The 15,329-nt window shown below is 38.2% G+C and overlaps 1 protein-coding gene across 1 annotated transcript in view; it reads left to right on the top strand.

Moving 5' to 3' along the window:
• LOC137273974 (uncharacterized) overlaps window positions 1-12,262 on the top strand; it is a 90,512-nt gene extending 78,250 nt beyond the window's left edge. Inside the window, exon 4 of the mRNA XM_067806905.1 lies at window positions 8,068-12,262. Coding sequence (XP_067663006.1) covers window positions 8,068-10,493 — 2,426 coding nt within the window. The 3' untranslated portion in view covers window positions 10,494-12,262. The remainder of the gene's footprint in view (window positions 1-8,067) is intronic.
• Window positions 12,263-15,329: the final 3,067 nt, after the last annotated feature.

A 15,329-nucleotide genomic window follows, 5' to 3' on the forward strand; every position in this document is an offset into this window, starting at 1 on the left:
GTATATAGGCACACCTGGCTGGTGTGTACAGGGTTTTGAGCAATCAAGTCATAATTTCTTCAGGAATATAGAACCATTTTTTCCTCTGTTGCCCTGTGAAGTGTTAATTTATCCAAGTCAATGTTGAATGCTTTGACAGGAACAAACCTATGGACAACTTGTTAGTGGAATTTATAAATTGTCAATTTTTTAATGTTTCTGCTTTTAAAACAAATATTTTATATGCTTCTGATTTTCAACTTTTGCATTATTTTGAATGTGGATCAACAAATTCAAATTAGTATTTATGAGACACTTGTTGTATATAAAATACTATTGTTGTTTAATTGACACTGAGACCATCGGGTAGTCTAATGATTAAAGCATTTGCTTGTCACGCCAAAGACCTGGGTTCGATTCCCTAGATGGGTACAATGTGTGAAGCCCATTTCTGGTTTCTCCAGCTGTTATATTGCTAATAGCACTGTGTAGATACTTACTCACTCACTCTCTATAATTAACTGTATTAATGGTACTGATAATTCCTAAAATATATATGTTATTATTACATCATCAAACCACTTCTGCCACTGATGATGAGGAGGAGGAAGTAGATAATATAATTTTTAGATTTGACAAGACAAACAAAATAAACATTTCTTCATGTTGATATTCCCCCGGTCAGTGCAGTCCCCTCATTCAGCATGTGTAGGTGTAATCAGAAGTTGGACATTGTTATTATCAACATGACACCTGTCCCTGGTGTGTATGATGGTTGGATATAAACAACTTATTGACTACTGTTGGCTCGAGGGCGTTGATGTGGAGGTGGAATAGGTACATGAGAAGCTTGAACCTGGTGGTTTATATAAGTATCACCTATCTTTAAATAGCAATTTGCAGTTGACATTGAGTAACAATTGTTCTTAATTAATGGTCAAACTACCAAACTGCTGCCATATAGTATGATTGGTGTGTTGATTATCTGTACTATATGACATACAGTAAACTATAGATATAACGAACAAGATCATAAAGTACCTGTGAAGATGCGGTGAAAAATTGATCTTCAGGAATCCGTGTTTGTCATAAGAGGCGACTAACAGGATCTGGTGGTCTGGGTCACTGACATTTTTGACACGTCATTATATCACAGCTGCATAGATGCTCATGCTGTTGATCTCTGGACTGTCTGGTCCAGACTTCACTGTAAGATGACTAAAATCCTGAGATTTAAATGTTCAGTTGGCAAGGTAAAATTATGAGGATTTACAATCTTAAAGTCACTTTGTTTGATTTACCTTTGTCTTATAAAGTGAAATTCATCGTTACATTTTCACTGCAAACTGACTGTAGAACAGTTGACCAAAGTCGTGGCTACATTTACACCAGTTAGTCAAAACTTTTGATGTGTTGTACAAGATAATTTAGCATAATAATATCTCCTTTAACTTTGAATGATGGTAAAAGTTGGCTTTATTGTCTTCCCTCAAAGATGGAGTGGTGAGAAAGGTGACAAAATAAATTTAAATGTGTGTAGTATATTTTGTGTTTTTAGTTTGAGGTAGATCTTAAGTCTTTACCAAAGGTGAGTGAGTGTATGTATATCTGAGTTAGTGAGTGAGTGAGCGTCTGAGTGAATGTCTTCATGAGTGAGCGAGGTTATGTGTATTTGAGTGAGTGAGTGAGTGAGTGTGTCTCTGAGTGTCTGAGGGAGTGAGTTTGGTTTATAAGCAAGCCTGTGATGTCCTGGCGAGTGAGGTTTAATGTCAGGGACAGTTACAAGAGATACAGGTCCCACTGGTGATTATGGACAGTAGTCAAGTGGATGCAGGATCTGCCTAGAAATCAGAAAGTCAGGTTTTCAATACCCGGACTGAGACATACAAACAGATGTTAATGGCAGTATTTGTTCATAGCCTGCTTTCACTTGGCAGTAAAACAGGCCAGGTTGGAGTCAGTATACAGTGTGTGAGTGAGATATCATCGTCAAATTGTGGCATGCTGTCTCAGTGGGGTAATCTCAAAATACATGCATTGGTCTGGACAACAGGCACACATGTATGCACATTGCTGTGTAAGTGGACTTGAATGATAAACATGGCATTCAGACTAATACATTCATGCAAAGACTGAGTTTATTTCTGCCACTTGCCATACTTGGGCTATTTCAGACTTAATTATATTCCAGACTCGAATGTTGGTGTGTGTGACATTAAAGGTAATACTGACTGGAGTTGGTTTTGCGTGGACTTGTGTGGGCTCATTTACAGACATCAGACGCATTGCAGTGAAGGTGTGGAACTGAGCCCACTCGGCTACACCTCCGTCCAAAGTCAGAAATGAGGAAATTCCTTTTGGATATACTACAACATGAACGCATCTTGCAGCACTGAATTGTGAAATTGCTACTTTCATTTTCTGAAATCTTGTATTGAATTAGCTCTTGTTTTCCTTGATCTTTTGGTGAAAATAGATGGGTTTAAGAACTTCTTCATGCAATACCGTGAACTTGCAGGTGTACAGAAATGTTAGATGGTCCACATGCTTGATAGAACCTATCAGTGCCACACAATGGTTTGACTTTCTGAAATGTATTTTTTTGTCTTGTGTCGATAGTTTCTTGTGACTGAACAATTCATGTTGAGCTAGTGTTACGTCCCATTCGCACATTAGAAGACAATTACTGTGGGTTCAAATCCAGGTGCTTCAGGGTTTGTCTGTACCATACCCAGAGTGGTATTCACCATAGTGGCAAACATCAAGGGTTGTGTAACAAGAATATTGTTGAAAGTAGTGTTAAAACCCCACTCACTCACTCCCTCACTCATGACTACAGACTCGTCTTCTTTCACAAGTAATGAATTCATGTTTCTTTCATGAACAAAAATTCATGGCACTTTAACACTTTAATTTTTAAAAACATATCTTTAAAGGTAATATCTCGTTTTGTCCCCATCAGGAACTAATATCATCAGGATACCTCGTCACAGAATGAAATTGTGACCAAGAATTGTGCGGACAATTTAACTTCCTTAATTTGATTTTTTATTGCTTTAAATATAAAAAAACATGTTAAAGACAGAGACCCATTCGATCAACATCAATATTGAAAATGTAAAACAGTGCTGGTGAGGAGACACAATCATTTTCTCAAACGTGAGTCTAAGCAAATGAACCCGTAAAGATCTTATAAGAAATAAATAAAGTTAAGGTTTTGTTTGCCATATTGATTTGAAAGTGTGGACGTTACGTGTCTGTGGTGCCATGACATTTCGGAATACGGAACTTCTCCAGGACTGCCTCCAGAAACATGTGAATGCCCTTAGGAGATCTCTCCTTGACTGGAATTTGAGAATACTTCTTTAAGAATTGTGTCTTCAAACAGTTTTAAACATTTATCAATATTACTTGTGACATCAGTTGCATTTTCATGAGATAATGGTTATCTCCCCTTTCACACACATCCGACAGGTTTGTTCTGTAACAAAATGGCTATTACATGCCAACAGATACAAGACTTTAGATGATTGCTAGAACTGAGTGTAATTATTCCAGTGCTATTAGCTTTTATAAAAAACACAAGAGTTTTATTAGAGACTTTGGTTCACAAAAAGTATGTCTTTAGATGTGAGGTAGGGAAAATACAGAGTGTGACATTATCCCATTTCTTTAAAGGTTGTAGTGAGCTGTGATGTGATGTTTGCTTTTATAAAATTGTTAGGAAGGTAGTTTATTGTGCAGCTTGTGGGCCTACAATCAATATGTGAGGAGAGAAACTACATTAAGATGGCCGTTTTAGGAAGCGATTAATAAAGGCTGGTACCGTTTTGATGTTTGCTTTGATTGATCAGTGTTGGCAAAAGAAATCAATATTACTGATCTTTGACAGCTAGAAAAAGAACATTTATTTTGCATTAGACAACACCCAGGACAGTGGTATGAATATGGTGCAATTTATGAGTTTGCTGGAGCAATATGTTGGCGTAACAGCCATTACTGAACTTTCAAAATTTCAATATTTAATCTTTTACTCGTACACCAGTTGATTTGATTGTAGCAGGATTTATATTGCAATTTGTGCAAAAATTGAAGGAATAAACATCTCATCTGTCACTTGCAAAAAAGTTTTAAATTTAAAATTGATTAGATCTGCTTCTACTGAACTGTCATTGAAGTCCTCTCGATTTCTATTCAGCGACCACTTTCAGCGATTTTATGTCTCCAAAGCCTTGAAACACGAGGGATGGTACTTGTTTCTCTCCACGGTGATGAGAGCCGAGGGGGAAACAAACATAATGGTTGATGCAGACCGGTTTCAAGATGCAGGATCAATTAATCCCCTACTGTGAAGCTGCGTATATCCTCGTTGTCGCTCATCTTCCCCTTCTTCAGTAAGAGTCTTAGTTCTGAGACTTCAGAAGGCTGTGGCCTCTGAAAGTCACCCAGTCAAACTGATACAGGTTTAATTCAATTGAAATGAAGTGTAATGTAGTGTGGGTATTTGGCGATAGTGGCATTTTGTAAGATATGCCAGCTGTCATTGAATTAAAGATGTCAAATTGAAGTGAAGCCGACATATTGTCTGAGTCTTGTGATACTGAACAAATATGAAGACTTAATTCTATTTCAAATTAACCAGGGAAGTGAATTAAGCTTGCAAATATTGGCAATTACAAAACAAAGTTCTCAAATTATTCATCTTAGTGTAATTTATATTTATTAAAGTCTGAATGGAGAACACAGAATGTATCTGTATTTGATGACGTTTATCCAGCTGTAGTCGATGATCTTCCCACCTTGAGGCAGACAAAGACGAGATCAGTGGGAAGAAGTAATCTCATGTAACACTCACAGAGTTGTATCAGCTTTATGAATAATTTCAGCATCTCATAATGAAACAGAATTTAAAGGTCACATGCAACGCAAAACACAACTTTGCAGATTCTTGTACCTTTCGGTATGCATTTACTGAAACAAATTATAAAAAATGCCAATTCAACCTATAAAGTTGAAAAAAAAGCGATGAAAAAAAAGCCCGCGAAATCGGAGTTCAAACGTTTCACCAAATTCCCCCCAGCGCTGGGGGGAAAACTGGTTCCAACAGATGTGCTGCGCTGCGCCCGTGACGCATGCGCAGTGAATAGGTTCGCGGAGCTTGAAATAGTATGCATGCCCAGCATCTGAGGTTGTGAGCAGTAGTCTAATCTTGGTTGTGTACACAAACAAGTAAATAATCTACTCGTTATGTAAAAACAACTTGTTGATTGTGGTAAGCAGTCTCTGTCACAGAGAAAGCTCAGTGTCTGGTTTATTCACACCTATATGTCTGCCTGTCTGTCTGCTAAAGACAACATGCAATACACAGCTTCGATCATTGACCACATGCAATTTGAACTTAACACCTATCAGACTATACGACATGAACAAAATAAGTTGATTTATGACTCGTGCACCCGAGTCCCGTGTCTGCCACATTATGTAATTAGGCACGTGTGATACACATGACATGTTTTTATGTCTGTGGGTTGCTAACATACTACATTCATTTTTTTCGGATGACTGGATCTGACGGAAACTGGTGCAAACTCTTGTCAGTTTCAAGTCCTGCTTTGTACTTGGACGAATGACAGATTCCAGTAGTTTATCATCTCTACTGAAATGATTTTTGATTGGATCAAGCGCAAATTCAGAGAACATGTATTTTCCAAATCCAACATCTCTACATTCTTCATGGATAACGACTTCTTTTAGTGTATATGATTTTGTTTGACAACAGTATATGAATCCATACTGAAACGACGCATCAAGTACACAAAAAGAAGTTGTTATCCATACAGAATCTTACTTTCTGGTGACTGGCTATACTTCTAAAATGCCCATCAAACAGATCATCTTTGTGTACACAAAATGCACCCTCGGCATATCAGCAAATGAAACAGCCAATCGGAAGCCGTCGTTACTCTTGGATGCATATCCACCCGCTATGACTGGGTTCGGTCTCCCGAGGGCTTCGTTTCAGGGGAAGTAAGCCCAAGTACAAAATATTGCACTTTTGAATCGCGATTGTACGCTTATAATTTTGTTTATTTGTATTTTTAAAAGCAGCAATGTATATTATATGTCATGAATAAGTGATAAATGTGTTTTAATTATATTTGATTTTTTGGTTGCATGTGACCTTTAAGTCAGAGTTAATCTAAGTACATAGTTGCGTTACTTTTAGGGACTGGTAGTTTATTAGGCAGGAAGATAGAGTGAGATTAAGAGGGGTCATGAAAAGTAAGTGAGTGAGTGGGTTAGTAAATATTGCTTCAGAGTGATCATGCAAAATAATACAGCAAGTGAAGTGATTCATAAAATATCCTGGTGGGTTAGGATTGTGGCAGTAAAATATTAATGTAAAAGCTGTAATTTTACATCAATTAATCAATTACTGATGCCTGATGTGAGTTGGTGAGTGTGGACGACATGATCTTGAACATAGTGTAATAATGCCAGTTTGGAACCAAGCAGCCAGGATATTATGACATGAAAAAGTGTTAGTTACACACACAATTTGTCAGTTACAGGAAATGTGTCAGATTTATGTTACAGGAACAATGTGTCAATTACAGAAAGAATGTGTCAATTACAGGAACAATGCGTCAGTTACAGAAACAATGTGTCAGTTTCAGAAATAATGTTTCTGTTACAGAAACAATGTGTCCATTATAGGAAAATGTGTACATTACAGGAACAATGTGTTTGTCACAGGAACAATGTTTCATTTACAGAAAATGAGTCAGTCTCTGCAAAATGTTCCTCTTTTTAATGATCAGTTTTTCAACAATATTTCACACTGTTCTTGGCCAATACATGTCATACTTCAGAAATGAATATCCATGCAGACTCACAGGGGTCTGTTTATGTTGGTTACATATGTGGGAATTCCAAATTAGAACTGTTCCCTAGCAATCAGGTATTCAATGACTTGTTGTGTCACCTTACCCCTTACACCTTACCCCAATAGCATGGATCTTTGATAAAATTGCCAATCACCCGATTTTCAGGTTAAGGTTGGATTATCAATGGCCTGCCATCATATTGTTTTGTGCAGTGTTAAGAAACAAAGTTATTTATTTCTATACTTATGTGTGCAATCTCTAGATGAAAAGCTTTGAGATAGAAATCAGTTCTGAAGTAGTAAAAATGTTCAAAGGGGCAGTGGTTTGTTCAAGACCTGAGTACAAAGGGTACAATGTGCAATATTGGTGAAAACACGCTAAAGGGGGATAAAAATAAAGTAAACTCACTCATGTCCATAGCCGTATGGGGCCAACCCAATATGGTTGTGATGTAAAGTATTGTGAGGTAATGTTAAAAGCCGATCAGTGAATCCGTTTTTCACATTCAGTTTGGTGGTGTTGGGACATGATTGTACCCCAGTCAACCCACTGATGACTCCATCACACATTTGGTGCTGGGATTCATTTAGTCTTTGTTTAAAAGCCTTGTGGAGTGATTTGCTGTTTTGTCTGTTTAATGTTTTGTGTGCCTTGTCATCAGCTTCATTAGGTTGATAATCCACTTGTCAATCTCATGCTGAAGTCAGGGTATTAGACTCAAAACAAAAACTGCAGCAATGTGATACCCATCATATATGTTCAGTGAATATAAGATACATGATATTAAAAGAATATTTTCAACTATTTCACATTTCAGTTTATAAGAAAGAAAATTAGATAAAAGTAAAACTATTCTTGAATCTTGAACAGTCATGCTACTCAACAGTTTTTAAGGAACAAGCTTATCAACACACCTTTGGCTCAGACATGACTGTTTTGTTTCTTTACAAATGTTGAGCTGTATATAGTGTGTATAGTGTTTATGTGATATACGCTAAGCATCATGGGAAATAAACTGCCACTTTTGTCACCATGTTTCTTTTCAATGATTATAAAGAGCTTTTCTGAGAGATATGAGCTAACATCTCTGAAAGTCACATTTGTGTCAGCATTTTTGTCTTTTGAAAAAGCTTGGCAAAGAAAACAGTAAAGATCTAGCAAATACTGTTAACTGATTATGCTGTTTGTTTTCTGTGTGCAGTTTGCAGAGCCAATGAGCAAATACTGTCAGCATCGGTAAACGTTAACACCTCCCGGACAACTCTGGAGGACAGCAGCAGCCTAACCAATCAAGCCGTCAGATCCTTTAATCCACAACTAGTAGCCAGCACCTCATCACTGCCAGCATCTCAAACATCCGGCCCTCAGGAGATGGGCGTGCTCACCTCATCTCTGACCCCACAGGATTATGGGATAGCAGCATCCGACTCAGTGACCTCTGATTACATGTACAAACAAGAAAATATACTTTCAAGTCATGACTCATTATCGATATATTCATCATCTGTTCAAAGGACAGAAATGTTACATACAAGCTATGATTCAAGTCATGTGAGTGTTCTTGCAGGTACATCAAATGTTGGTGATGTTGGATCTTCAATGCTGTTGCCGATGGATGCATCGACAATTGTGTCAAAATCTTACCTCTCAAATCATGGCACAAACAAAGTCACTGAGACAGTGCTGTCATCAACAGAAGAACATCTTATGCTAAGTTCTTTCACTCAACAAAAGCCAGAAAGTTTCAGTCATGTGTTCAGCTCTCAGTTACTCTCTTCTTCAACTCCTCTGAATGTTACACCAAAAGGGACACCATTACAAACACCAGTCCTGACTGGGTCTGTGTTTCAGGGCTTACAGTCCTCCTCCCAACTAAGTACAGTCATACCGTCTGCAATGCCAGAGCAGACGTCAGTTTTGTTTCAAATACAGCAAAGCATACTGAACAGCCAAGGACTGTCAGGGGTGACTGGGGCCATGTCATCAGGCTGGGGTAGGTTTCTGGACCGTGATTCAGACTCCCAGATACAGGCTTCCACTCAAACAGAGGATGTCTCCAGTCAGCCGATCCCCTTACTATCGCCGACAAGGTCTGTGGTACAGGCTTTTAGTTCAAGGGTTATGACACCACCTGTGTACCTGTCTACAGAGGATCAGGGTGTAGATGGTTCTTCAAACAATGTACAGTTTTTAGCGACAGAAGGAGTGAGTCAAATGCTGGTGATGGCAACAGAATCCTTTGCTGTTGCTGGTGGTGTACTTAAAACACAGTCATCCCAGATTGTACAAGAATCTGTGTCTGTCCTTACTGTCCCAAGCACAGAGTCTGTGTCCATGTCTGAGTCTGTGTCAGCATCAGTAGCTGTGTCTGGAGTCGTGTCTGTAGAACCATCTGCTACCAGTCAGCCAGGTCTTCTCACTTCTCTAACTCCACAGTCTGAAGAATACACCAGTGACCTTCCTGTACCAAGTCGTTCCAGCACAGAAGGGGAGATAACTCAGACAATTGTCAGTACATCATGGACAATGAGTCATGAATCTGTAGCTCCATCATCAACAACTGCACCATGGTCTGAAGAGACAACATCAACATTTGCTATGCCTTCCCGAACTGTTTCTGTGACATCTAGTATACCAATGGACTCGAGTTCCATCACTACATCTAGGAGTCCAGCGACAACCACCGTGACAACAACAACGCACAGTTCTTATCTCAAGGACTGTTATTTTGAACTGACATTTGATGTTGATTGCTTTTTAATCCTAAACAATTCCTTAGTGATGGCCGAATTTGTGGGATCCCTGGAGAATGTGCTTGTGATCAACCTCAATGTGACAGAGAAGCAGATAAAGCTCTATGACCCACAGTGCGGCTCTGTGATAATTCACGTGGGTTTCATACAGGTACCGTACCTGACTCTCCGCAACAAGCTTTACTCTCAGTTCCGACAGCGCCAGTTTGATGTTCCGATCATGATCAACAACCAGTGGCTGAAATTACCAGGGATGAAGGTCACTGAAATTGATCCCCCTGCATCTACATTCAGCCCGATTGATCCTCCTGATACCGGTTTGGACAAGGTTGACCTTATTGTGATCATTGTGGCTTGTTGTATCTGTGGTATACTCATTACTATTGGTGTCATTCTGTGTGGGAAGGAGTGTTGGAAGAGGAAGTATGCCCAATCCTTCGACCTTCTGGAGGTGCCGCATGTGAACCTAAAACTTGAGGACTTCACTCTGACACGAATCCCACGTCCGAAGGCTGTGTATAATGAGGAGTCTGTCACAATGCAGGGTTATGTGGACAACAGCTCGCAGAGGATTGTCAAAAACAGTGGCCACCAGGTTACAAATGGTAACAGTGTACATTCCAATGATATCCATGTGAGGATGAAGCAGAACAAGGATGGTTTAGTTGTAGGCGTGACTGGGTACACAACACAGACAAATGGCGTGTCCGACAGAGCGGCCAAGCGAAACAGTTCTGTGTGTAACGAGGCCTCTCATCAAGGGGATCCAGCGACAGAGAACCTGTTGAAAAGCACGGACCACAGCACCGCCACAGGCACCAACAATCCCATATTTGTGGACGACGAGAATCTCACAGGAGACCAGAAAGAATAAATCTGAACATATTTTTGCTATCATTTTTAGAATTGAGTTGGAATCTGAGATTTCAACCATTGTGTTATAATCAGTGAATTGTGAACATATTGTAAACAAATATTCATGTAATTTGCTGGCAAATTTATTTTGTATGACATTGTTTACATGAATGTGAATGTCCGTATCTGTATTGCTCGGTATGTGTGTGATGATGTCCTTCATTCCTACTGGAGAAGTGAATCCAACATTCATTATGTCAGTTACATTAATATCACTATTACAAAGCACATGTATGTAGATTTTCCACACAGAACATTAGACAACATGGATGTATAATGATTTTCCAACTTTGCACAAGATGAAGTCCAAATGCAAAGAGCTCTCTTGCTTTTTAGTTTCTCAATGCAGAAAGATTTTGTAATCAAATAATTAAACTAAACATGATGATTAGAAATTGAAACAAGTTTCTTTTTATTGGTTTCTGCTAGTGAAATACATGAAGCTTATGTGAAACATAGAAATTTTGTTATGAAATATGTTATCTTAACCTAGGTGTGGGAATATATATTTCCTTTTCATAAGTGGTATCTGATGGAGCTCTGGTGCTGCCTACCACCCTCAGATACTAGCTTTACTCATCAAGATCTGGGTTAGAATCGATCATAGTTTCAAATCACTATTGTTGGTTTGCATGAAAAGGGGTATGCACATTAAATGAAACACCAAGAACGTTGCGTTGGTCTAAGTTAACACTCATCCATACTGCACATGCATTTGTTTCACTGATCCAACTACCAAACTTACCCCCTTGTAATACAAACCAGTAATAGTGATTTGAAACTATGATCATTTGTTAAACAACTTTTCTCTTATGTTGAATAAAATTCCAGTTTAGCAGCTTGACTGTTGAAAGGGGTAATGATGTGTTGTTGTTAAGTAACTGTACATTTTGAAATTGGCAGTGGAGTGTGTGGGATGCATGTATCCATGGTTCCTGCTGTGTATCTTCAAACTGATTAAGGAATCTGTGAATATTAAGCCGCTTGGACATAGTGTGATATCAGATTTTCTTATATTGATAAAATATTTTTTTTACAGAAAAACACATTTACTTCATAAATCTGAACTTGAAATATTCATGACTGGAAAGGAAGAAGCTATTTACTTTCAGTAAATTTTACTCAAAATAGTGTTTATCAAATGTTAAATGTTTAGTGTCAGTTTAACTGGAGGAAAAATAAAGTATAAGCCTATGTTTGACTGTGGTTTGAAATAAAAGAAACAAGAAATGTTTGGTTGATGGCGATGTATTTGACACGAAACCTGGTGATTAACCTGAAGCTTGCAGTTCGGGGGAAATTGTTCTCGGTTTAGTCATGTTTCAGTAACATTTGTAATTTGTTTTTTTTTCCAAATCCAAGTTTGAAGGTCATTCATTTTTGTGAAGCACTATAGTTGGTGTACTGTTTAATGTCATAATTACCGTAAATGTTGATATAAAGGCATGACCTTTCATTGTTTCAAGTGCTACCTGGCTTCTGTCATTCCACGCCATGAGGTATATCAACATACATAGATGGTTATGTTTTCATTCATTATTTTTGTGTCACCATAGACCCAACCAAATGTGAACCAGCAATGCAATGTTATGTTTTTCCAGTTGCCAATGGCTTTGTCTAGTAGTGCCTGAATCTAGATGTAGAATTCTCCAAAAGCATGGTGCCAGGTAAATTGTAAATCTCCCGAAGATCGTTACTGATTAAACATGGGTACTTTAATGCAACAAACAATTTCTATGTGATACTTTAAAACAACATACCTCACACTGTCCTTCATGGTTGTGTTCTGATACATTCCAACCTAGGGGTTGTCGGTCAGCCTGGGACCTGTATTTGCCACACAAGACACAGAGGAGGTCACAAGTCAACCCAGGCCTTGTAGTCACCACACAATACATAGGGAACGTCACAAGTCATCCCTGGACCTGTACTTGCTACACAATGCACAGAGGAGGTCACAAGTCAACCCAGGACTTCTACTCACCACACAATACACAGGGGAGGTCACAAGTCATCCCTGGACCTGTACTTGCTACACAATGCACAGAGGAGGTCACTAGTCAGTCCAGGACCTGTTCTCACCACACAATAAAACAGGGGAGGCCATTACAGGACCTGTACTCACCATACAATACACAGGGAAGGTCAGCCCAGGACCTGTACTCACCACATAATACACAGGGGAGGTCACTAGTCAGTCCAGGATCAGTTCTCACCACACAATACACAGGGGAGGTCAGCCCAGGACCTGTACTCACCACACAATACACAGAGGAGGTCACAAGTCAGTCCAGGACACTTGTAAACAATATGAAAAACATGATGAGGGCTTATATTCATAAATTAGAATACCAGTCGCGAGTACAAGATTTGTGATGCTCACAGATTGAATACCCTCAGTAACTCAGAGCAAGGTGTTCACTCTCTCATGAAAAGGCTTGTAAGTTGATGAATATAGTCAGTATCATCAGGTATATTACCCATCATGCCAATTAATGGAGAACAGAGACAATACAACCAATCAAAAGATACGCTCAAGTTTTTGGTGACAACTTCTAACCAATCAGAAGTCATGTATCAAAGGCTACTGTGGAAGATCTCAGTCCTGAAATTCTCACTATATTCAGATTGTGTTAGGATATGTGTTTTCCAACCAGTTCGTGGTGCAGTAAAGCGTCTTTGCAGCAGTAGGGATCATTCATTTGGAATGAATGTGTGTGAACACTGTACATTTTCACTATGATAAGCACTATAATCTAATCACTACGTCAAGCATTTATATTTTTATGTATAGTCAATATATATGTTAGTTTGCTATTATTAGTCGTCATGTTTTGTACATAACTATATTAGCACGCTATTATATCCATTTTGTCATATTGAATTAATAGCTTTTATAGAAAGTAGTACACATATATTTTTGTTTATTTTAGCTCAAATCACATAAAATTCTATAGATGAAGACAAGCCAAAAATATTTCTACTAACATCAGATTTATACTCCAAGTACTTTTGTCCACAGCTCTAGTCACTGACAGTGATTACAGATAGACTAAATGTTTATCTTCACGTCACAAGTAATGGTTAAATATGAACCTACCTCATGTTCAAAAAATTATATGATGCATTTAAAAAACAGACTTGTATTGTTAAATCATATGCCAGAAGTGGAAGTGTTTTTTTAATGTATTATACCAGTTTGCATTTCAAATTTGTATTTTTTCATTTCTTATGCTTAAGTGGCTTTGAAGGCCAGTTGGGCTGATTAATCCACTCACATACAATGGCATTAATTTGTTGAGATGCCTTCTTGTGTCACAGATTCACTAATAGTTTGAGGGTAAAGAATAAGTCATTTTTTCCAATGTTGAAGTAAAGAGAGGTCATTTATATAGGGCTCATCATCCACTTGTACAGTGTACTCAAAGAAACAGGAAACGCAGATAGTTCTACTGCTGGTGAAGATGACAGAGTCAAGCTTGGATTCTAATTATCCTTTAAATAGGTTTTATCCCCAGCAGAGATGGTTGCCGACGATGACTGCATATCGCACGTGTTTCTGGTCCAGCTGAGTGTCTCTCTATCTCTCTTGTGTCTCCTGTCATATGACATAACAAGATTAGAGCCACTTAATAACATCAAGACTGAAATACCAGCAGATTTCACCTCTCATAAGAAAATAATGAGTTCACATTCTCAGAGACTGCGCTCTACAGCTTGTCTGAGATGTGAAGAATGAGAAGAACAAGATGTAATTAGTTTCAATGTGGAGGATGTTATCTTGAAAATACCTTCAACCTCTTTTTTAATTATTTTATGTGATTTTAACCCCTTTCATGAATCTTACTATGATGGCATCGTTTGTTGTTAGATCTTACCCTTTTGATATATTAGATGAGCTAAGTTTGTAAATGTCAATGTGGCATTGCTGGGATACGGAAAACATTATTACCTGGAAATTCTTGATGAAGAAAACAAGTAATTTGTTTGTTTTTAGATTCAATTTTGTTGTAATTAAAAATATGGAAACGTTCATGACAACATAAAAACTGAAGATTTGAATGTTTAGACTTTGGATGAGTACTTTTTAGCCCACTTGGCATATAAAATGTAGAAAACCTACGTTAGTCATTACAATACTCAACAGATGCTTCAATATGGAGGAGATTGAGACTTGGTTCATTCAGTAATTGAGTTCGATTCAGTTAGATTCCAGTTTCATTGTGTAGTTTCATCAGTATTCCATGTGAGACACAGCGCCTTCCGCATTGTGACAATTGGCTGAATCCTGAATGATCTGGCCATCATGACCACAGGATTTGCCTACTTCAAATACTCTCATTCCTGACCTTATAAGTAATGTGCGTTTTATCAGGTATTTTTTTCAATACCTATCAGTGTTATGAAACTCAATTAAGTCTTGCCCTACATCTTATACATGATGTTGGATAACAATTTCACCAGGCTAAGTAACCATATGTCAAAATACAAATAATTTGTACTGACATAAATCTTCTAAATCCCAGGGGTATTGTTTCGGTAAACATAAACTAACTAGCCAGTCACAATGTGACTGAAATATTGCCAGTGTAATGACGAATACTAACTCAATTCAAGCGTAAGGAACCAATCAGAATGAAGTTGCAAACTAGAGCCCCCTTTCCTCAAGGTGCCTGTAGCGCTACGACAGTCGTATGTCATAAGTTAAAGTATGGGAGTTACGATCGCTTTGAGGAATGGGGCCCTGCCTAAATGCTAGACTATGTTGTTGGCAATATCAACAACCTGTCCCTTT

Source organism: Haliotis asinina, chromosome 2 (assembly GCF_037392515.1).
Source record: "Haliotis asinina isolate JCU_RB_2024 chromosome 2, JCU_Hal_asi_v2, whole genome shotgun sequence".
In the NCBI taxonomy this organism is placed as follows: Eukaryota; Metazoa; Mollusca; class Gastropoda; order Lepetellida; family Haliotidae; genus Haliotis; species Haliotis asinina.